General features: G+C 36.8%; 1 protein-coding gene across 2 annotated transcripts in view; it reads left to right on the top strand.

The window, feature by feature from the left end:
• LOC150105224 (uncharacterized) overlaps positions 1-24,028 on the top strand; it is a 378,667-nt gene that overhangs the window by 251,258 nt on the left and 103,381 nt on the right. For both annotated transcript variants that reach the window (XR_016548564.1, XM_090395544.1), the window contains exon 11: positions 7,803-7,864. Coding sequence is in view for 1 of the 2 variants with exons in the window: in XM_090395544.1 (XP_090251670.1) it covers positions 7,803-7,864 (62 nt within the window). In the remaining variant the exon portion in view is untranslated. The remainder of the gene's footprint in view (positions 1-7,802; positions 7,865-24,028) is intronic.

Below are 24,028 nucleotides of genomic sequence, written 5' to 3'. Positions count from 1 at the left end.
ATGTCTATTCCTGATTGTATGCCTGTTGAGTGTTTTTTACCACTGTGCTATCACTGCTTGTTTCATTTAGCAATTTTTCGAAGTAATTACTCCATACTTCAAGGATATCTTTTTTTCTCCCATTTTCATATCACCTTTATCATCTCTAATTCCTTTTACAACACTCTTTCCTCCAATTCTAAGCTTCTTCAACAACCTCCAGAATATCTTGTCACCTTCTTGATATTTATTTTCTATGTTCTTGCTAAAGTCGTCCCATGACTTTTGATTAGCTAGTTTTACACAGTGTTTAGCTTTCTTACCTTTGTCTCTGTATTCTCTAAAAGCACAAGCTGACTTATTTGCCAGGAACTTTTGGTATGCTTTTTTCTTTTCCTTACCTGCCTCTTTAACTTCGTGCATCCACCATGGAGTTCTGATTTTTCTATGCTTGCAAACAACCTCACCCGATGCTGCTCTGGTTGAATTAATCAGGGTTTTCTTCAATGTTTGCCACCGAATTTCCAAGGTTTGGTTCCTGTTCTCAAACTCTTTCATTTTTTATTCAATAATCTTTGTGTATTTTAGGGTATAGTTCACATCTGGGAGCTGCTCAACTTTTATTCGCTTTAAAACTTTCTTGCATGTTATTCTTTTCAATATGAAATTCAGTTTTATCCTGCTCGAGACTAAATAGTGATCATTTCCAATTTCAAATCCTCTCTACACTCTGGTGTCCTGCACCAGGGAGAAAACATCACTATCAACAATAACATAGTCAATGAGACTTTTCTTATTCCTAGCCTCTTCTCTCCATGTGAATTTGTGCACATTTTTATGTTGGAACATGGTGTTAGTAATAACCAATCCATGTCCTGAACAGAAATTCAGCAGGTATTTGCCATTATTATTAACTTTGCTCTTTTCTTCAAATTTTCCCAAAATATTTTTGTATGTCTGACAATCATTTCCTACTCTGCTATTTAGATCCCCAACAAGGACCAACTTTTCCTTTTTCATTGTGTCAGTTGCTTTTTCTAAAGCCTCAAGAAATACCTCCACTTCTACCTTAGTAGAACCTTCTGTGGGACCATAGGCACAAATGTCTCATTGTCCAGTTTCCCATTCTGATATTTGCCCACCTCACTCTACTTGAAACTGCCTGCCATCAAAGATTAGCCTTGTATTTAGTGTTGAATACTATAGCTGCTCCTTCTTTTCCTAGATTGTCATTGCCTGAATATAATATTTTGTATTTATTGCTCAGCAAGATCTTAGCAGTTTTTTCTTTTTTTGTTTCAATTACCCCTATTATGTCGATCTGGTACTTACCTAATTCCTCAGCTAGCTCTGTTTCTTTGCCATTCAGGCTTCTTATGCTGATAGTACCGATCTTGAACTCTGGTGATGTTGAGTTGGGATGTGTTTTCAGATTTGTTCCAGTAGCTGACTTTTCGTTGTTTAACCGGGTGATGCCCAAGCCGGCATGAAATTCTGTCATGTTGCACCATCATTTTTTTTTTTTTTTTTTTGGTTTAAGCCAATAAGAATATAATTTGGTCGGCTAAATCTCAAATTCTCAGTCCATCCTCGTTCATTCAGTATCCAGGTAGATACCCAACACGGTGCACCACAAGAAGGTGGTGCACCGTGGTCAGTTCTCTGCATTCCTTTAACGGCTATGTGGAGGTCTCCTCTCAGTTATACAACTATGACCGTTAAGCAACCCCAATATCAGTGGAACAAAATATTATGGAATTAATTAAAAGACTCACAATGCTTGGGTGGAAAGCATTTGGAAAAGTACAATCAATATTCAAAAGCCAGCTACCATTATGCCTGAAGAGAAAAGTTTGGAACCAATGTATTTTTCCTATATTGACATACGGCTGTGAAACATGGACACTAAATGCAAAGGAAATTCAAAAATTAAGAACAACACAATTTAGTATGGAAATAGATATTGTCGGTATCACAAGACTGGATCACAATTGCATGGATAAGAAATCAAACCAAAGTCTAGGAAGAGTGAAACATCTGAAGTGCCAATGGAAAAACGACCACAATGCCAACCAAAATCACATTGGATTGATGATATCATCAGTTTTGCAGGAGTGATATGGGAAAGAAGAGCCATGGACAGAGAGTTTTGGAGTAAGCAGTTAATTGATAATGACTGAATGATGATGTCAATTACTACAGCTCACACTTAGCACATTGTTCCTTTTTTTATACCATGGCACAACTTGGACAATTTTAAATAATCCATTGTTAATGTTCTACCTTGTACTAGTAGTCTTCCTGCCACTTATAATGATGATGATGTAAAAATTTCTAGTTGAAATATTTGCCAATTAATTGCCTGGTGTTGTACTACCTTACCTCAGTCATGAAGATATTTTCAGGCGCAAACTTTGTTTGCTCACACTTGGATAAAGGATTAAACTAAATTTATTATAGTCTAACCAAGTGAAAAATAAACTTTCACCATCTTTCTCTAAATCCAGAGTAATTTAATAATACGGTGGCACACCTTTTGGCAACTCCTATAGGTAAGGATGACCTCTCTTGCTTCTGCCTTTGTATCTCTACTCCTGTCTCCCACTGATGAGACCTCAATAAAGGTCGAAACCGGGATGGATAATGGCGCCCCCCTGCCTTAATGCATAGCAGTATACATGTCTGCAAGGAGATGTACTGTTCATTATGGGAGATACTGAGACAAGGAGTTGAGGTCTTGATCCACCTTTGTCACGAGTTGCCCAGTGTTGTACTACCTTAACTCAGTCCTGAAGATATTTTCAGGTGCAAACTTTGTTTGCTCACACTTGGATAAAGGATTAAACTAAATTTATTAAACTTTATTATATTTTATTTCCTTGTGTGTACATGTAATCTAGTCTTAAAATTATGACAGGAGTATCTCTTAAGCACAGATAATATTTGTATTTCTTCTGTTCTAAGGCAGATGTTAATCAGTTTTTAGGTGTGGAATGGACAAACTTGAAGGCAGTCACTTTATACACTTTTAGATTTACCAGAGGAAAGAGAATTCTTTAGTGAAGAATGGATAAGGGTTGCTTACTAGTTTAGTGTATGGTTTAAAAGAGATGTTGCTAAGATAATATTTTAGCTATCTTTTCAGAAGTATCTGTGATATGAGGTGTTGGGGGATATGAACTTGTGTATCAGGGCAAAGTGCAATATTGGGAGTTGGAGGATTGTTGCCATTGGAGCAAATAATATTCAGGAAAAATTATTTGCTGCATTGATATAGCACTATTAGATGAACTTTTTTTTCACCACACATACACATATTTCACTTTGTTTGTGATTGACTTCAACTCTGAGTACTTCTAAATTTTCCTGACTCAGTTATAACAAATGTAATAAAATTATTCCTATCCTTTACATCTGAGGTGCTTTAAAAGTGGTGATGGTAATTAAAGTGCAGCATAAATATAATATTTTCACCACTTTTAAACCAAATATCAATTATTTGTTTTAAGAACAGATTCCATTGTTTTGCACATCCAGAAATATTATAAAGTGTCATATTTCTGCAAGTTGATCTGGAAGAATGGTTAACATTTGCTTTGAAGAATCATAAGTACACACACACACACTGGTTTCTATAAATTAGGGAACAGAGAGAAAAATCATGATAACTTAAAAACTGTATAATGAATTTTTATGTAATTTGGTAAAAAGCGGTATGATATGAGATGTTCACATCTCATATTATGATGGTGTTTCTTTCAAGAAACACTCACAAAAATTGTAAATAAATAATTTAATTCTGTAACAAATAGGTACACGAAGACAGGAAGTCAAAATGAAGTCATCAATGTATCTCAATAAGGAATGTGTCATCTCCTCATAGCAATATTGCATTCGCAACAATGTTTCATACTGTTTTTGGGTGTCCAGGAGTTCAGTTGGTAATAACAACCATTGCTCTTGCAAAGTTCTCCTAAGTTCCTCAAGGTTTTGGAGAAGGGATTGAGAGCTGTAGCATTGTAACGAATATTATATTATTTTTCTATATATTAATATTTGTCTATATTGTTTTAATATCTTTACTCTTTATAGCTTTTCTTTATAATTAGTAGTGCGCGCTTTCTCTCTCGTAACCTTTCTCACTTACTCTACTGCGTATTATGCTTATCCACCTTCTGTATTTATTAGTCATATGCCTATGAACACTGAAAAATTTATTTGTCAGACTGTGCCATCAGTATATCAGATATTCAGCATAAGACTCAATAAAACTTCCGGTAGATCTCTCTCTCTCTCATACTAGCGTAAATTCCGTCAACAAAGATTATATAAACAGGCGTGGTTCTTAAGTAATTAAGCTGCGCTTTTAATGCCTTAGTTGTTTCCCGCTCACAAGTCTGATTTATTTAGGAACAGTGCAGTTGTAAAATGAGGGACCAGGCAGCACTCTTTTAACAGATAATTAAAACACATTTATTTACATTAATATGAAGTATACATGAATCAAACAACAGGGAGATTGCTTTCTCTACCCATCTATAAAATCTTTAGCATAAAATTAGAACTCTTTCACTTCAACACTAAATAATCTCTTTAACTCTAAAACTTATTTACTCTCTGCTTACGAATTCAACTTATTAAACTTCTAGTTTACTGGCAAAGAGGTTAGCTAACTCTCTGTTAACTTATTTTTACAAATTTGATATCAACTTCTAACATACCAATTGACTCTCTTATTGACACTTCTTATTACTATTAAACTAATTCTTAACAGTCCATATACATCATATCTCCTAGATTATAAGAGAAAATATACAAAAGGATGTAACTAACTTACAGAGGCTTTCTATCACACATTCAGTCAAGAGTCTTTTACTAAAGTTTTTATGGCTTTTCTTTCATCTCGAGTTTTAGGCTTCCTTCAGGAATATCTTTCTACAGCAGTATCACATTGGGATATTAGCGGGCTTTTGGACTGCAATCTGCACTACTCGAATAGCACATACAAGAGGTTTCAGCATACGGGCAAATTCTCCTCTGGATCCTTATTTCGGGAACTTCTGCTACTAATTGCCGATGACTGTAACTGCCGACCGCTGATGACTGATCTGGTTCTCTTTGGTAGCAGCGCTTGGACTTTTGCTCTGTCGGCAACTGGACCTGGACTCTCCTGCTTCATAACTGGAGCCTTGCTTCTCCTCGTTCTCTGCCATCACTGCTCTGGTTCGGATTCTGCTTATGGTCTGCAGCTCGCCTCCACTCTGGTTCCGATTACCTCTGATGACTGGAAACTCCCTTTTATTTTGCGATCTCGTGTCCTTGCACTAAGGGTAGTAAACCCCGAAGAATTCAGCAACTCTTTCATCTTCTTTTATGTTCAACCTGCTCTTCGTTCTCCTCCATGCATTCTTTTGATCGTGTTTTGCCAGGCATTCTTTTTTCGCATTTTGCCTTTAGCTCGCCTCCACTCTGGTTCCGACTTCTGATGACTCTCTGCTGATGACTGGAAGCCCCCTTTTGTTTTGGATCTCGGGTCTTTGCACTAAGAGTAGTAAACCCCGAAGAATTCAGCAACTCTTTCATCTTCTTTTAAGTTCAACTCGCTCTTTGTTCTCCTCTGTGCATTCTTCTGATCGTATTTTGCCAGGCAGCGGAAACTTGTCTCTAAAACTAGCAGACCTCTTTGATACTTTGCTTGTCCTTTCGGGCCACGGAAACTTCTCTAAACCTAGCGGCACTCTTAGATACTAACTTTAAAGGTGTTATACAGAGCTTGTAAGCAACTTTCTCATTCACAAAACTAGTAAACAACTTTCCTGTGCTCTTACCCATGGTAAGAGCACAGGAAAGTTCTGATGGCAAAGCATTGCGTTTGTTTTTGACGTTAAAACAGTAAATACATTCACTTCCCATAGGGTTAACTACATTAATATTTAGCAAAATATACATAGAAACAAACAAGGTCTGAGAACTGTAAAGGCCATGATGTCCTTTACAGTTCTCATGAGATTTGACCTATGTAAAAATCGATGTAAAGCGCTTTGATATTTTTAAGCTACAATTGAGTTTTACAACATGTCTACCTAGAGACATGCTTAATAGAATTAATGTCAGGAGACCTGGCTGGCCAGTCCACATGTACAGTAGTCTCTTGAAGATATTGGTCCACAAGTTTTGTCTGATGGGGATGACCATTATCGTGTTGTAGGATAAATGTCCCCTCTTTTGCACATGCATGCAGACAAACATAGGCATCTAGAATCTCATCTCTATAAGTTGCAAGTTGCAGTATTTATGTTTCTTCTAGGAAACACATACAGTTTAATGTGTCCACCCAACAAGATGCCTCCCCCCAAACCATGGATATTAGAGGAATAATAACATGTTCCTGGTTCTCTCCAGATCAGAGAATTCCTGGTGTCTGATAGAGCAAATTGGGACTCATCTGTAAATAATAGTTATCTCATTGGTCTTGGTCCAGTTGACATGGAGCCTGACCCATTTCAGATGTCCTCTCCTGTGGCATGGGGATAGGGGCATGCAGACTACTTTGAAGCTTTCTGCACACAGTTGAAGCATTTGAAGCAGATACCAATGTTGTTGAAGCTGATGTGAGGTCAGATCATAGCTGATTTGGGATAGCACTCCTGTTTTGGCAATCAGATAATCAAGGATATTGGCCAACTACTGCAGTTGTAGCCATGACCATGCTTAACTGCATCTCTGGGATGCTGTTTATGACTTGGAATTGGTTATAAGCCCATATGCAGTTCATTGGCTATAAATTACCTCAAAAACGCTACCTTTTTTTTTTTTTTTGCTACTGTTGGTACAGTCTGAATCGTTCTCTCTATTGTGGTTGCAATGCCTCGTATTTCTGATGGGTATAGTTTTTCTCTGAGAATGCTGATTTGAATTCAGTGAAATATCAGACTTAATACATTTAGTTTATACAAAAATATAGAGCTTAGAAGGCTGCAGTTTGTTTAAGAATAAATATAAATGATGAACTTTGATATCCATTATTATTTTTACACCAAACGAATGAACACATAAAAGTTTTAAATGTTACTAGAGAGTTTATGAGAATAAATAAGCCTTCGACATAGTAATACTTTAGCTTGCACTTCTTAAAAGACATGGACTTTGCTCAGGAGCACATAGTCGCCTTTTATCAGTGTTAATAAATTGATTTTAATATAGTGTTAATTAATAAACTAATGAATATACTAATAAAAGGCAACTGTATGGATCTGGCAGAGTGTCCATATCTTCTAGCAAGTCAAAGTATTCCTGTGCCAAAGGTTTATTCTCAAATACTATGGTAACATTTGGGGTAGCATTTGAAGCTTTTGTTTCATTCATTTGGTTTAAAAATAATGATAAGTGTCAGATATCATAATCTATAACTTTTTATTCTAATATGGTGTTAGTTAATACCACAAATATAATACTAACACAAAGTTAAACAATTGAAATTGTTGCTGATATCAACATAAGTTTTGGAAGAATTTTTAAGTTTAAAATTTATTTATTTTTTTTAGTATTTTCCTATGCTTTTCTCAGTACTGTGGTTTATGTTAAACTATGAACAGAGTTGTGTAAATTTATGAAGAACTAAAAAGTATTAATTGCAATAGAATTTTTAAAAATGTTATTTTTTTTTCATCATCAGTTGCATATTTCTTTGTTAAATTAGCATCAGTGACATTATTAGATATGCAATGATTAAATCATTAAGTTTAAATCATTAAGTTATTTTAATCACTTCCTATAAAAGATAAGATTTTATAAAAATAAATGTATATGTCATTTTTGTCTAGATGGCCAGTTACTGCTATTCATGGAAGTAAATCTCAACCGGAACGTGATTGGGTTTTAAATGGTGAGTTTCTCATTATTGTCTAAGGTAGCAGATATTTAAACGAGGCACAAGCAGCTATGCTGTGAAAACTTTCAGTTTGTACTCAAATTTAATTATACACTCAACTCTCTGTACAGCTGACGCTAGAACAAAATAATGAAAAAAAATCCTAGCAAGAATCCATAGTGTGTCCATAGTGGTGTTTTAAAGTAAATTTATTGTATGGAAAGTGCCTTGAAAATATACTCTACAAATGTTCACAATGCCTCTGTAGCAGTCAGAAGAATGATACTCTTTGGATGGAAAGACCTGAGTTTGATTCCAAATGTCTAACTTGCAAAGATTTTTCTAAGTGCTTTTCCAGCCAAAGGTGAATAATCCTACTTATAATGAGCCAGCAGGTTTTTTTCCTCCTAGTATTAGGCTTCCTCTCACAAAACACACACTAGAGAATACTTGCAGTTAACAGATGCAATAGATACTAGAGAAGCTTTACTCCTGCTTTCATCAGCCATTCATTTTCAAATCTCATATAATTTAGCTATGTGAGAAGGAGACTGCTGGAGATGATGCCACCAGACAAAATAAGTAAGACCTAAACAACAATGACTGGACAGATTGAGAGGACACCTCAGGCTGTAGGAGAACATAGCCTTAGACAGAACTGAATGGAGGCAGTTGATCCACAGGCAACTCCACTTGAGTTGCCAGTGGATCAACTTCTTCAGCTTGATCCACCAGTGGATCGAGCTGAAGAAGGTTCCAAAAATTATCATGGGTTTTAAAATATCATTGAAAGAGTTTATTATTATAAATCTTTCCTTTTGTGGATTTTTTAGTCTTGAAAAGTTTTCAGTGTGGTATTTATCCTCCTAAAATTGAAGAAACACAAAATGATAAATGATAAAATAATAATACTGTTCATCAAGTATACTCTAGTTCCATTTTCTGTTTCTAAAAACCAAATATCTGGTTTTAAGATTATGCTGAAATATTCAGCTGCAATATATTATAATAACTTTATAATCTCTACCTTGAACTTAATCTGGTCGAGTATGTTTAAAGTCATCTTTCAGGCAAGTGTCATTGAATCATTATTATGATTATCTCCATGCAGTCTGAAGACTCATTGCAGGATGTCTACACTCATTCATTATTCACACAATTCTGCATATTCACCATACTCCAAGCAAAACATTTAGTCCCTCATGCCCATTACACAACTTCTGGCATGTACTGAAAAATTTGTTCAACATCCACTCCTTTAGTAACTTATGTTTTTATCATTGCTTATCAACTGAACCAGAAAACATGCAGTTTGTTCTCATAGAGAGCACTCCAGCCATCATTTTGGGCACTTGCCTCTAGATCCTCTCTATCACTTTCATATTTCCAGGAAACCCGGGCAACCAGATCTGTGCAGAGTAGTCCAGTGGTTATATCAAACCCTACAAAGAGGGGGCAATGACTTCCTTATCTCCTTGTCAATTTTTTTCTTAACATTCAAGTGATCCTTTGAGCTATTTTACCCACTTTTGCAACCAGTAGTTGAAGTTCCTCTTTAATCAACTGTCTGCCATCATCCCCCAATTCTTAGCTTCATCAGTTTCATTCAGTCCAAATCCATCTATGTAATACACTAGTTTCACACTTTGACATTGAACCAGCAACTATCATTTGTCTATACTACTGTCTTTGATTATGCTGTTGCATTTCTGCATTACCTTTATTAACTATTTTCCTGTCCAAGTTTGATATTATGGACAAACAGCTGGATATTCCTCCTCAGATCAATCCTTCTACTATTAATGCACAAATTCGCCTCAATTACAGAGCCCTGTGGTACACCACTGGTCACTTGTCTTCTCTTTGATTCAGATTTAAAGAATATTAAAATAAAATAAAATAAAGATTAAATGAACAGATATAACATCAAAAAACAAGTGGATGCACCTTAAAACCCCAAATATAATATCTATGCATAACTTGAAGGTCAAATTGAAGTTCGTATGTAATACATGCTCATCAATGTAGTTCCATTGAGAGTTCCAGATATAGGTATATAATTTTAATAATTTTTTTTAAAAAAATTACATTTTATCTTGTCAACAGTTGTTTGATGAAAGTTCAGTGAAGCTTCATCAACCGTTTATAGGGAGGGGTGCACTTTTATGCATTTTTCTCCCTTAAATGAAATGAATGCTCCCCCCCCCTTAAATTTGAAATAGTTTCTCTGTTTACAAACAATATTTGTAAACAGAGAAACTACATAAAAAAACTCCTCATCGTTTTAGGCTCTTGAAGAAAAAGATGTTGCACTACAATAGGTTTAAATATGATCATCTATTTCTTGAATCATGTGAAGGTGCTATGCCATCATCCTAATCTTAAGCAAACAGACTGTATGTCCATCTCTGAGTTTTGGGAAATGATTGCTGTTAACTGTTATTTACATATATGTATGTATGTGTGTGTGTGTGTGTATTTTTTTTTTATTACATAACTAGACTTATTTCCCTGAAACTTGAATAGTGTTTCCTCCTACTTGTACAGCTGCATCCAAGACATGAAGTATACACATGCTGTGTAACTCGCTCTTATGTTCATAATTTAAATGTTGTAACCAATTCTTCTGCTTTCTCCTTGAATGAAGCTCAAGGTATAACTGAGTGAAACATATAGGAGTATTTAATAAATTCTAGTTTTATTTTACATGTGTGAAGCTGTTATTTTAAATATTGTATTATGTCTACCGTGTATGTCCCTATTAAATAGCTAGTAACTGATTCTTACTGTGAAGATTACTGGTAATATGTCAAAATATTTGCTAGGCTATATTTAACAAAATCTCATTTACGTAACAAACTCACGTTTCTAAAATGATGCCATAACGTTGGTTTAATTTCTACTTTTATTAAAATGAAGGAGACCAGCGCTTTTTTTTTTTCAGCAGTATGTAACTGTACGCATTACCGGCACCTTTTTTCTTAAGTGTTTAAAAATTTGCGATTTATTGACAGCAAAATATTAGTGTAGATAAATAGTATTATAAATATTGCGGTAGATGGTACTGTGTTCAGGAATTGAATTTTCAGTTTTGATTACTCATAAGTTGGTACCCTGCTTTTCTGTTTCATAGGTTGGTACGCAACCAGAAACAGGAAGTTGTGTTCATTTCTGATTGTTCTTGTTGAGAGGCTTATACGCTGGTTAGACATGATAACTAATATTTAAGGAATTGACAGCGTATACTAGAAATTAGTATACAGATTTTGATAAATCTGTATACTAATTATACAGATAAATGCTTGGCTAGTTTGTAAGTGGGGGAATCAAACATATCCAGAACCAACATATCCAGTAGTGAATACAAGGCACTACAAGAATTGAAAAGAAACAAAAAAAAGTGATCACCAAAGCGGATAAGGGAAATGCCACTGTGGTACTTAATCTTAAAGATTACACAGGTAAGCTCAAGGCTTTATTATTAGATCGTTCCACTTACCTCCCCATTGATTACAATCCCACCAACTCACAAATTAGAAAACTCCATACGCTCCTTAAGAAGGTCACTTCTTGGCCTGTGGAGATTACCAACAAACTAAAACCCTATAACTCTAGACCCCCCCCGCATATATGGGCTCCCAAAAATACACAAAGAAAATGTGCCATTACGTCCCATAGTGGATGGCATTGATTCCCCCACTTACAAACTAGCCAAGCATTTAGCCAAAGCGCTCTCACACTATACTGGCAATACACCATCACACATAAAAAACTCAGCCCACTTCATAGCCAGTATAGAAAACCTTACACTCCAACATAATGACATAATGGTCAGTTTTGATGTCTCCTCCCTATTCACGAATGTCCCCCCTCAAAGAAACCTTAGAGCTAATCCAAGCTAAATTTCCTCCCGATATCTCAGCCCTATTTCAGTTTACAATGAACTCAGGCTATTTCGTTTGGCAGGAAAATTCTACAAACAGATAGAGGGGACAGCCATGGGTTCACCACTTTCCCCACCCTTGGCCAACTTCTTCATGGAGATGTTTGAAGAGAAAGCCTTAAACTCAGCCCCACAAAAACCTACCATATGGCTTCGCTACGTTGATGATGTTTTCGCTATTTGGCCACATGGCCCGGATTCACTCCTCTCCTTCCTAACACACTTGAACAACCAACACCCTAGAATCAAATTCACCCTGGAAAAAGAGGAAAACAATAACCTCCCCTTCCTAGACACACTAGTCACCCGCCAACCTGGTGGAACCTTGGTTTTCTCAGTTTATAGAAAACCCACCCATACAGGCAGATACATTCACCAACAATCCCCCCCCCTCACAACAATATGGAGTTATTAAAACATTATTCAACAGGGCAAAAATAATCTGTTCTAATGATCAAGCCCTAACCACTGAACTAAATCACATCCGTGACACTTTCTCAGCCAACGGCTACCCCCTCCAAAAAATACTTAACCCAGTTATCCACAACCCACCACCCCCTCCCCTTCACAAAAAAGATTACTCTAAATCTATCACGATTCCCTACATCAGAGGCACCTCGGAAAAAATCAAAAAAATCCTAAAAAAACATGACTTGACCACTTGTTACAGACCACATAGAAAACTGGCATCCCTTATCCGCTCCACCAAAGACCAACCACTTCCCCTAGACCTACCTGGTGTATACCAGGTCCCTTGCAGCTATAAACTGTCCTACTTTGGCCAAACAGGCAGGACAGCAAATATCAGAATCTCAGAACACAAGGATTACATCCGATTTTACCAGTACAGCCACTCTGGGCTTGCAGACCACGCTCTGGATACTCGCCACAGAATAAGATGGAAGAAAGCCACAGTAATACACCGCAGCAAGTTCAAGTATGAAAGACTATTCATGGAATCAGCCTTGGCCCTTAGGAACATGCCAAACCTCAACAAATTTGGATGCATGAAACTGCCCCAAATTTGGGAAACTTTTATCAGAAGAACTTCAGCCCAAAGGCCAAGAACTACCAATATAGCCCGCCAGGGGGCACCATCAGGACTTTAGGAAACGCTAGCTTCAGTCTCATTTGCTGTTATTAGTACTTGTGTGCACGTGTCTTTTAGTAAGTTCCCAAGAAGATGGCAACGTGACGTTCGCCAAAATATCGGAATGTATATATTAAAGTTTATTTAATCTATATTTCTAGTATACGCTGTCAATTCCTTAAATATTAGTTATCATTTCTGATTGCTTCCAATATCAGTTTGTCAGTTCTATATTCACTCTGCAACAGGCAGGTGTTCACGTGAGTTTTGAATTAATCTAAGTTAAATCAGTGCAATCATTGTTCAAAATGAGTAAAATAAGTAGTTACTGTATGCCAATAAGTAAAAAAAAGGAAGGCTGAAGAAGCAGAAATTGTTGAATCTACTTGTGATCCTGTAAAACAGAAAACTAGCACTAAAAATACACTTGGTGAAGGGGATCATGAAACCAAGACCGAAGATCCACGTGGTCAAAAGGAAGCAGATTCTGATGATTGCCTCGAATGTTGGAGTCTTTTGCAGAAAAATGACTTCTACGAGAGAAACGAGTGGCTGTATGTCAAGAATAAAATGTTGGGCTGTAAAGTGTGTCGTGATGTTGGAAGTCTTGCTGTCGATAAACACTTGGAAACGAACATTTCAGCAGAGTGGGCATTTGGAGAATCTCGCAAACAACAGTTAATGTCATTAAGAAAAAAGATTTATGATCATAAGAGTGCAGCGCACAAATAGTGCCAAAAAATAAAATCTGAAGCAAAAAACAAAACATTACAGAAAGTTTTCCTAAATACTTTGTCTCATAATAAAGATGTAACAGGAAAAAGTGTTTCAAACCGCTTACAAAGTTGCGAGGAGAAATCAATCATTTAACATAACTTTGAAGATGAAATAAATTTACAGGACCTTAATGGCCTAGACGTGGGATATATTCTTCATTCTGCAAATGGTTGCATTAACATTGTGAGCCACATCGCAAATGAAATGAGAAAAACATTAATAGACAATATAATGAACTCCAAGAACAAAATATCGTTACTTATCGATGAATCGTCAACTGTGAATAACAACATTGATTGTTATTGTTCATGTAGTTCTTCCTGAACTTTCGGCTCCTCAGAGTCTTTTCCTAGATTTGATTGAATTATCAGATGTAACTGCTAGAGGAATTCTAAACTTTTTATTTAGTCATCTTGAGTGTTAAGGTTATCTAAAGATTACGTAAAATGGAGTATTTATTGTCTGTAACTTGTGATGGTGCAGCCGTAATGGTGTAAGGAGGCTAATGTAAGAGAAGTTTCCTTGTGCTAGCAATTGGCAGAATTTTAAGCACTCGCTGGGTTGCTTCTGGTTTTGCACTGTTTCTGCAGTGTGGCAGGACTTTGAAGCTCTCCCATCACTTTCTGGAGGCAGAAGAAGCAAAACAGATTGCTTTCTTTATGAGGGCCTTTTAAGAAAAATAACGTCATGCAAGTTTGTTCTTGATTTGGGCCTTGTGTGTGATGCTCTCCAAGAACTTAGTGAAGTAAGTCTAGATTTACAAGAGAGAAATCTTGACTTGTACAAAGCAGACAGGAAGATAAAGAATACAGTTCAACTTTTTGAAGAAATAATTGAAAATCCTGGTCCTTACTACAGTATTTCTTTTCAAAGTCAGAAGAACATGAAGTTCAAAGGGATTGAACTCACAAAAATGAAAGACACAGTCCTGCAATAAGTTCACCTGCTTACTATAAAAGTCTGAAAGAAGTTTTTGGAAAGTGTCTGCTTGAAGGAGATGATGCTGATTTGCCTGAATGTGCTAAGATTTTAGATTCCAAATATTGGCCAGAAAATCCTGGGAAACATCTGACATTTGGTGAAGCCGAAATTAAAAAGTTAGGCCGCAAATTTTGCTTAAATGAAGTTCGTGGTTTCCGTGAATATCTTCAAGAAAATAAAGTTCCCGGACATACTACTTCCTATAAAGCACACTTTGGGCATAATTGCAATATCTTCCAGTGAATGTGTAAGGGGTTTTTCTCAGATGAATCTTACAGTAACTTCATCTAGGTCTTCTTGCTTGTACGCACAACTTCTGCACTATGTTCATCAGGATAGCAGGACCTCCTCTCACTCAATTCAACACTAGCAAAGATGGGACTTATGGCTGCTCCGAGGTCATCATTCTGCAGTTGATGCAAAAGCAAGAAGCAATCTAGAGACGATGAGGGTATATCGGAGGATATGTTGAAAGTGTGGAAGTTGGTGTAATAACATCTTAATGGTGAGTACCGGCACCTTTTTTTTTTCCAGAAAAAAAGCACTGAAGGAGACTATTAAGTCTTGTTCTGCTTGGAAGATTTACCAAAGATCTAGCAAGGCTCTACTGTCAGAGAGGATATATGATACTAAGAATCTCTTTTTTCACTAAACTATATGAACTTAAAATTCTACAGAAGAATGATCTCAGTTCTGAACATTTCAACTTGGTTTGTAGAATTTCTCTTCCCTCAGCCAGATGCGCTCACTAACTTATAAACAGAAATTGATTCATAAGTTTGAAATATTAGAACAAAGACGCAATCAGTTTTTTCAACAGTCACCCAATTCTGTTCATGACAAATGGCTCATAAATATGACTAACCGACCTTTTACCAACGGTGTATTAAATGAATTGTCAAAAGTTCCAAATTTTGCATTTGCGCCTCATTTAAACTTCATGGTAGGTGTAGAAAATGACAAGGATTTGTGCACAGATAAAGCTAACAAACTATGGTTTCAGATTGCACAGATTTTTCTAGTCTTTGCACTAAAATACTAACATTGTAACAAAATCCAACAAAGTGAATGCAATGTTTTGATGGATATTGTTGACTATAATTGCAAACTTATGTTTTACTCTTTTTTTTTTTTTTTTTTTTTTTTTTTTTTTTTTTTTTTTTTTAATATCTGATCCACACACGAAAGGCTACAAGACCTATAGCACATTAGTGTCATGTGTGGGCAAGAGGAATAGAAGAGAGGAGGAGTCTGTTCACATTTTGCTTGAACAGCTGGGGTTGTAATCTTTGTTGAAGAGTGGGGAGACTGTTCCAAAGGACAGAAGTAGATGGAATGAAAGAGGAGGCAGTGAAGTTGGTTTGGTGAGTTTCATGATGGACTGTAAAAGGATGTTGGTTAGCAGTGGCTCTTGTTTTAATGATTTTGGAGGAATGATAGTGGCCAATTCAGCAGAGCACCGTCAATGAAAGCATCTGTAGAAGAGGCACAAGGCAGAAACTGAATGTCTGTGAGAGAGGGATCATTAATTAGCCCTCTTCTGGATAGAATCGTGCAATCGTAGAAAGCATTTTGGTGCAGTACCCCACATATGGGAATAATATTCATGGCTGGGTGGATTTGGATTTTGTATAGAGTTAGCAGGTGTGAAGTAGTGTCTTGTGCGAACGAGTACACCAAGTTTTTTGTCAGCTGCAGAAGCTATAGTTGCCAGGAAAGATCAGAGGTGCTGGTCATTCCAAGAAGAGAAATCTGATCGTGTTTGAATATCTCAGTATTACTGAAGGTAGGGGGGGTAGGATACAAGCTCTTTCTTGCAACAGATCAGGCAGGACTGAGTTTTGGTGGCATTGAAGTTTATAAGGTTAACCTTGCCCAATTGGCTAGAAGATCTGAGTGTAGGTCCGTCGTCTTGGTAGATCTTGAGGATTCTAATACCTGAACACTAACAGGTTTGTCAAATAAAAAGGAGGAATGAAGTATGCTGTCATCAGCTAAGCTCTGGATAGGATTGGAAGTCTGTGAGGGCATGTCATTTATATACAAGAGGAAGAGAGTGGGTGAAATAATAGAATCCTGGGGTATTCTTGCATTGGTGGGGAAATCTGAGGGGAGTAAACTGTCCACCATGACATGAAGTGAGCGACCTACTACAATCTACTACGAGATAGACTACATAAAGCATAATCGGCAGAGATCCTACACCAAGCCAGCTTAACAAATTAAACAAATTATTAGATCAAACATATTCCTTAGATGCTAATACTGTTTAATAGTTGCGATATCTAGAAGAAAAATAATAAATTCAGTGTCAGAAAAACTGAAGATACGAACCACCAATATGAGTATTAATGGAAAGGAAATCAAACTTGCAGAAGAACTGGAAAACTACTAAATAAACATAATTACCATTACTGAGACAAAGAATACAAACTCAGGTGAGATCTTACTAAATATAGGATGTGATATTCAAGCAATAAAGGAAAGAAAAGAGTAGCGATAGCATTCAACACCAAACATGAAGATAAACTTCTTGATTGGAAGACAGTTTCAAGTAGAGTGATGTGGGCATGCTTCAAAATGGATAAATGAATAATGAAACTTATTTGTGCCTATAGTCCAACTAACGAAGAAGAAGTGGAACATTTTTTTTTTTCATTGGAACAGACAGCTGACATAAAGAGAATGGACAAAGTTGTCCTTGTTGGAAATTTGAACAGCAGATTGGGAAATGAATCCCACCATGCATATAGGAATGTTTTGGGAAAATTTGAGGAAAAGGACAAAGCTAATAATAATAATGGTAAGTATTTATTGGACTTCTGTTCAGGACACGGACTAGTCATTACTAACACCATATTCTAACATAAAGATGTGTACCTGTTCATGTGGAGAGAAGACACAAGAAATAAGAAAAGAATCATTGACTCATAGACTCATTGTTGATAGTGATATCTTCATGGTGATTTAAGATACTAGAGTGTGCAGAAGATTTGAAATTGAAAATTACCATTACTTAGTGCTAAACAGGATAAAAATGGATAAAGAAATGAACAAGAAGTGAAAAAGAACAAGATGTAACAAAGTTTTAAAAATAATTAAAGTTGAGCTATTTTTACAGATAAACTGTACACTCAGTTTACAAACATTATTGAAGAAAATTTGAAGCAGTTTGAAAACAACAACCAAACCTTGGAGTCTCATTTGCAAACTCTGAAGAAGACTGATTGATTCAGTCAGGAAAGTATGTGGCAAAGTTGTCTGTAAGGACAGAAAAATAAGAATGTCATGATGGGCACAAGAAGTTAAAGAAGCAGTTCTGGAGGTTCCAAAAGTTCCTAGAAAATAAGTTGGCAGATGCCCTTAAAGAATACAGAGAAAAAAGTAAGCAAGCTAAGCTATAACAAAAGTCATGGGAAGACTTTGATAAGAATATAGAAAATATCAGGAAGGTGGCAAAATGTTCTGGAGGCTACTGAAAAAGCTTAGAAATGGAGAAAAGAGTATTGTAAAAGAAATCAGAGATGATAAAAGTGTCATGAAAACTGAAGAAAAATTATATCCTAGATGTCTGGGGTATATTACTTTGAAAGACTGTTAAATGAAACAAACAGACAGTGACAGAACCATACAAGAAAATTTTCAAGTAAAATGTAAAGAGGAGTACATATGAATACTTGAGGTAGAAAAAGCTATCAAAAACTTGAAATGTAGAAAGGCAGCTGAAGTAGATGATATTTGACCAGAAATGCTTAAGTATGGATTGAATTGTAGTAGAGCTCTAATAGTTCCCATATATAAAAAAGGAAATAACGCTAAATCTGAGAATTATAGAATTTCTCCATTAAGTGTTCCAGGAAAGATTTATGCCAGCATACTTAAAAGAAGTTGAGAAAAATTGTGGGAGAGAAACTTGGAGAAGAACAAGTTGGGTTCAAGCCAAATAGATGTTGTCAAGATCAGATTTTCACTTTACAATGACAAATAGTTGAATAATTATTGGAATATGACAAGGAACTGTACTTTACAGGTTAGTTTTGTAGATCTGGAAAAGGCATATGACAATGTGCTCACAGAAACACTTTTCAAAACACTACAGTTATATGTGGTAAATGGAACATTATACAGAGCAGTACGTAGTCTACATTTAATTGTAGGTCAGCAGTTAGAATTCAAGGAAATACAGGAAGATGGTTTGATGTAAAATCAGGGCGTAAGACAAGGATGCACATTATCTCCACTCGAATTAATTATCTATATATATTACAATGTTGTCATACATATTACATACATACAATATTACAATATGAAAGAAAGTGGCATTAAACCTCATATTAAAATTGAAAGTATCAAACTTAGCTCTTTGCTTTATGTAGGTGATATTGTACTTATAAACACATCTGGTGCAAGTCTTCAGGATTCTCTAACTAAATTGAATAACATGTGTAACAAATTTGGCATGAAACTCAACAATAAAAAGACCAAACTATGAAAATAAGTAGAAACATGATCACATCAATTGCATTCTGAATTGAGAGCCTATAGAACAAGAAAAATATTTCAGATATTTAGGTACGGTTTTTAGCAAAGATGATAAGTTAAATCTTGAAATAGACAACAAAATAAGCAAAACTGGTATGGTAAGTAGACAGCTGAATAAATTCATATGGAATAAGAGAGAAATTAGCCAAAACACCAAGAAAGTGTTGAAACTAGTTTTAAGTTATGGATCTGAGTTGGGTTAGAAATAAAGCACTCGATCAAAGACCAGATACCACAAATACGAGAATTCTGAGAAATATTAGATTAGAGAGGAGTGAACAGATGGCAACAGTAGCAGAATTATATTAAAAGTGAAGATATTAGAAATGGACTTGGCATTGTTAGCATTCAAAAATATCTAAGCAGAGCTAATTTAAGGTGGTATGGTCACTTAAATAGCATGGGCGAGGAAAGATTGGCAAAACAAGTGTTTGATGCCAAGATAGGGATAGGGAAAATCTATAGGAGTATTTAATAAATTCTAGTTTTCTTTTAAATTTGTGAAATCATTATATAAAATACAGTGGAACCTCAGTTGTCGAACTCCTCTCATCTCAAACATATTTTCCAAACCCGAAACGCACTGGTTTCTGAACAGGCAAACCAGCAACCACGTGATCATACAGAATAAAGTTCTTTATTCTGTATGATGATCATTATGTTAAATAAACCTTTTGCTCTTATTAATTTGGTTGCCTGTGTCTAAGAATCCGATGCACCACTCATAAATTATTCGGATCTAAGCGGGAGATAATTGTTAATTAAGGCCACGACTGCAAACATGGTTAATTATAGAAGGTATTGATAATCGATAACTTAGTATAGAAATATATCAGATTAACCAAGTGTATATCTGAAGGTTCACTTCTTGACTGGGAAGTTTTTCCAATCTAAGGGTTCTGGGTGGTGCAGCAAAACAAACAAATTTTCCCAGAACCTTATGAGAAGTTAACTTTAGAAGCTTTGTTACCAAGGAGTTGGCTTAACCTTGAGACAATCCCTTTGTAGATCAGACTCGCGCACGTGATAATCTGATGGGCTGAAGTATATAATAGTAAGACAAAGACAGACACGTTATAGGCACTGCTGAGATAGGACAAATTATTCAAGAGATAGTTAAGTAAAGGAGATAAACCAAATTAAGTAAATATTACCTACTACTACGACGTTATAACAATAGTCATTTCTCAGACGATCCTTTCTGGTCACACCGCACATCCACCTAAGCATTCTCATCTCCGCTACCTCCATCCTGCTGATGTTATTTTTCCTCAGGGCCACAGTTTCCATAGCATATGTCAAAGCTGGTCTCACTGCTATCGTGTAGATTTTGCATTTTAGATTGATTGGCACCCTCTTATCGCATAGCACTCCTGCATCTCACTTCCTTCTCAGCCTCACCATCCTCTTTCACTGTTGAACCTAAGTATCTAAAGTCACTGACCTTCCTGGTGACATTTCCTTCCAGCTCCAGATCTGTCTTCTGGCTGCCATCCACTTTGCAACACATATACTCTGTCTTACTTCTGCTCAGTCTCATACCTCTCTCTTCCAGTACTTTCCTCCAACTTTCCAGTTTAGCTGCCACTTCTTCTTTTAATTCTGCACACAGCATGATGTCATCTGCATTCAACACAGTCCAAGGCATGTCTTCTCTCACCACCATCACAATATCAAACAGGAACATTCTTAATGCTGAACCTTGATGCAAGCCAACTGTCTCTCCCAGGCAGGTCCGAACTCTTGTCTTCACATTTCTGTACATCTCCTGCACCAGCCTGACATATTTCTACGGTACCTTCTCCCTCAGACATATCCAGACTTCTTGCCTTGGCACTCTATCATACATTTTCTCCAGATCAATAAATACCAGATGTAGCTCCCATTGCTTCTCTCGAAACTTTTCCATCATCTGCCGTAACCCAAAGATAGCATCTGTTGTCGATCGACCAGGCATGAAGTGCTCCTTTGCAATCTCCATCTATAGGATTTTCATTGTGTGGGACATCAACCTTATTCCTCTGTAATTCTCACAGTCTTGTGCATCCCCTTTACTCTTGTAGATGGGGACAAGAGTACTTTCCCTCCATTCCGTGGGTATATTTTCCCGTTGACAAACTTTTATTAACAGGTCCCACATTAGGTCAATTCCCTCTTCCCCCAGTGCCTTCCATGCCTCCAGTGGGATCCTGTCTGGACCCACCGATTTTCCATTCTTCATCCTCTTTATGGCCTTTATCACTTCCACTCCACTAATGTTCTGCACTATCCACTCATAAGGCTCCCCAACTTCTCTCTGAGTCCTTGCATTTTCTTCATTCAAAAACCCTTCAAAGTATATTCTCCATCTGTTTCTTATATTCACATCTCTCCTTAATGCCCTTCCTCCAGAGTCTTTGATCTGCCTCACATGTACGATGTCCTTTGATGCCTTATTTCTACATTTTGCCAATCGATAAATCTTTCTCTGTCCTTTATTTGTTTCTAATGGATCATAAAGGTCTTGATATGCCATGGCCTTCGCCTGTGTAACAACTCTCTTGGCTTCTCACTTTTTCTCTGTACTCCTCTCCATTCTTTTCGACTCTTGACTCGTCTCACTTCTGCTTTGCCTTCCTCTTAGCCGTCACTGCTTTTTTGTACATTATTATTCCACCATCAACCCTCCTTCTGCTCTCTAATCTTTCTGGATGTTTCAACAAGCACCTCAATTGCATAGCTTAGAATTTCTTTTGAATTATGTCTCCACCAATCTTGTACACTTTCTAGTCCATCCGAAATCCTCTCTAACACCTTCTCCTAAAATGATTCCTCACACTCTCTTCTTTTAAGCGAAACCACTTAATTGTCTTCCTCCCATGGCTTCCAAAGGTTCTTATCTTTGACCTTATTTTAAAGTCTGCGCACAGCAGCCTGTGTTGCTGCGCCACTTGATCTGTTGGGATTACCTTACAATTTGTTACTGCCTTAAGATGTTTTCTTCTAGTCAAAATGTAGTCAATTTGTGAACTATTGTTACCACTTCTAAATGTTATCAAATGTTCTTCCCTCTTGTAGAAAAATGAATTCACAATTGCCAGATCAAATGCTACTGCAAAGTCCACAATCCTCTCTCCTTCCTGGTTCATCCTTTCTTTCCATTCCAGCCGCCATGCACCCTTCCACAGTCCTTATTCTGTCTCCCTATGTGTCCATTCAAGTCTCCTTTGATCACTATCTTGTTTTATGCCAGTTCCCTCATTTCTTCATCTAGCACGTTCCAGGATTCATCTTTCTCTTCAGCTGTCCAGCCAACTTGTGGGCATATACACATAAGATGACCAATTGCTTTTCTCCAAGACCCATTACATTCGCATGATCCTATCATTCCTCCTACCCACTTCCAGTACTTCTCCCTTGATTCTGCCACACACCACAATTGCGACACAATTTCTTCCCTCTTTATTCGCTCCAGAGTAGAACAATTTATACCCATCTCCTAGTTCCTATGCCTTGCCCCCCTTCCACCTTCTCTTCTGCACACATAAAATGTCTAACTTCCTCTTCCTCATCATGTCTGCCACCTCTCTTTCCCTTCCAGCCATGCTTCCAACATTCAGTGTTCCCACTCGCAACATTCTCTCTACTTGCTGGGCTCACTTCTTTAACCGCACTCACCCTTGATACGGTAGTTCTTGTCCATTTCTCGCAGCTGTAGGGCAATGTGGCTGCTCGTCGCTTAAGGGGTATGCTCTAGCCCTTGTATCACTTTCTTTTCGACTCATTTGATCAAACTTCACTGTCACCTAGAGCTGGCAGTGAAGTTTTACAACCAGATGCCCTTCCTGACGTCAACTCTCACCATTTATCCGTGCTTGGTACTGGCACCTATTGGGGCTAGCTTGCCCCCTTCGGTGGCTGCATAAGACGAAATGACTTAACAAGATAGGAAAGATTCACCCCTAGCCCTCGAATACTCTAATTGCATTGGGGTAAGGAGCAAGAAGCAAAGAAAGAAGAGGAAGGACTAGTCTACAGATAATATAACAGATGTATATTACATGAAGTAAGGCATGGTCCAGCATCGGGTACCTCAGGGTTGCCATGACCGTACTCACTAAAGTGAGCCCATGAGGAACTTTGATGTAGTTTCTAAATAATTAATTAATTTGTAATTTTATCTGTGGTTTTTTTTTTTTACTAGGGGTCATGCCAATGGAATAACCGGTGATCAAATCATTGTTTCTTTAGCTTACTGTGTGAAATGTAACTCAGCTTGTATATTTGTATATACTCCAGATGATGACCTTAATATTAAGGTCGAAATATCAGAAAATTAAAATATAACACGGTTGTGAAGTCTATAATTTCTAAAATGAATGCTGATCACCATGCAACACTGAAGAAAGGATAAGAAATATAAGGAACAGCAAAACATGGAAGTCAGTGAGTACTAATAAGGTAAGTCAACTAGAACATAAGGTGCAAATATGGTGATGATGATTTACTCATTAAATTTGCACTTGGCAACAGATGGCTGGAACTGTGAGTAAATGATAATTTGTCCACAGTTCCAACCCATTTAAGTTATTTTATAAGTGCTGCACATCGCTGATTGCCCTGCCTGTCTTTACATCATCAGGAAATGATGGAATATCTATCAAGTCTTTCCCAATGTCATTAATTCTGTATATAGATTCCTAGGGAACACCTCATGTCACCTTAAATATAGCAGATTCACTCTCCTCCAATACCTCTTTTTTGTACTTGTTCCATCAGCTATTCTCTTATCCAAGTCAGTTTATGACTTGGTGACTTATATTACACTAACAAATTAATATTAATATATGTAATATAAGTGTGGATG

Source organism: Typopeltis vanoorti, chromosome 7, assembly GCF_054136105.1.
Source record: "Typopeltis vanoorti isolate ZY-2024b chromosome 7, IOZ_Tvanoo_1.0, whole genome shotgun sequence".
Classification (NCBI taxonomy): Eukaryota; Metazoa; Arthropoda; class Arachnida; order Uropygi; family Thelyphonidae; genus Typopeltis; species Typopeltis vanoorti.
Note: the sequence above shows the minus strand (reverse complement) of the source record. Positions and strands in the feature narration are given on the sequence as shown.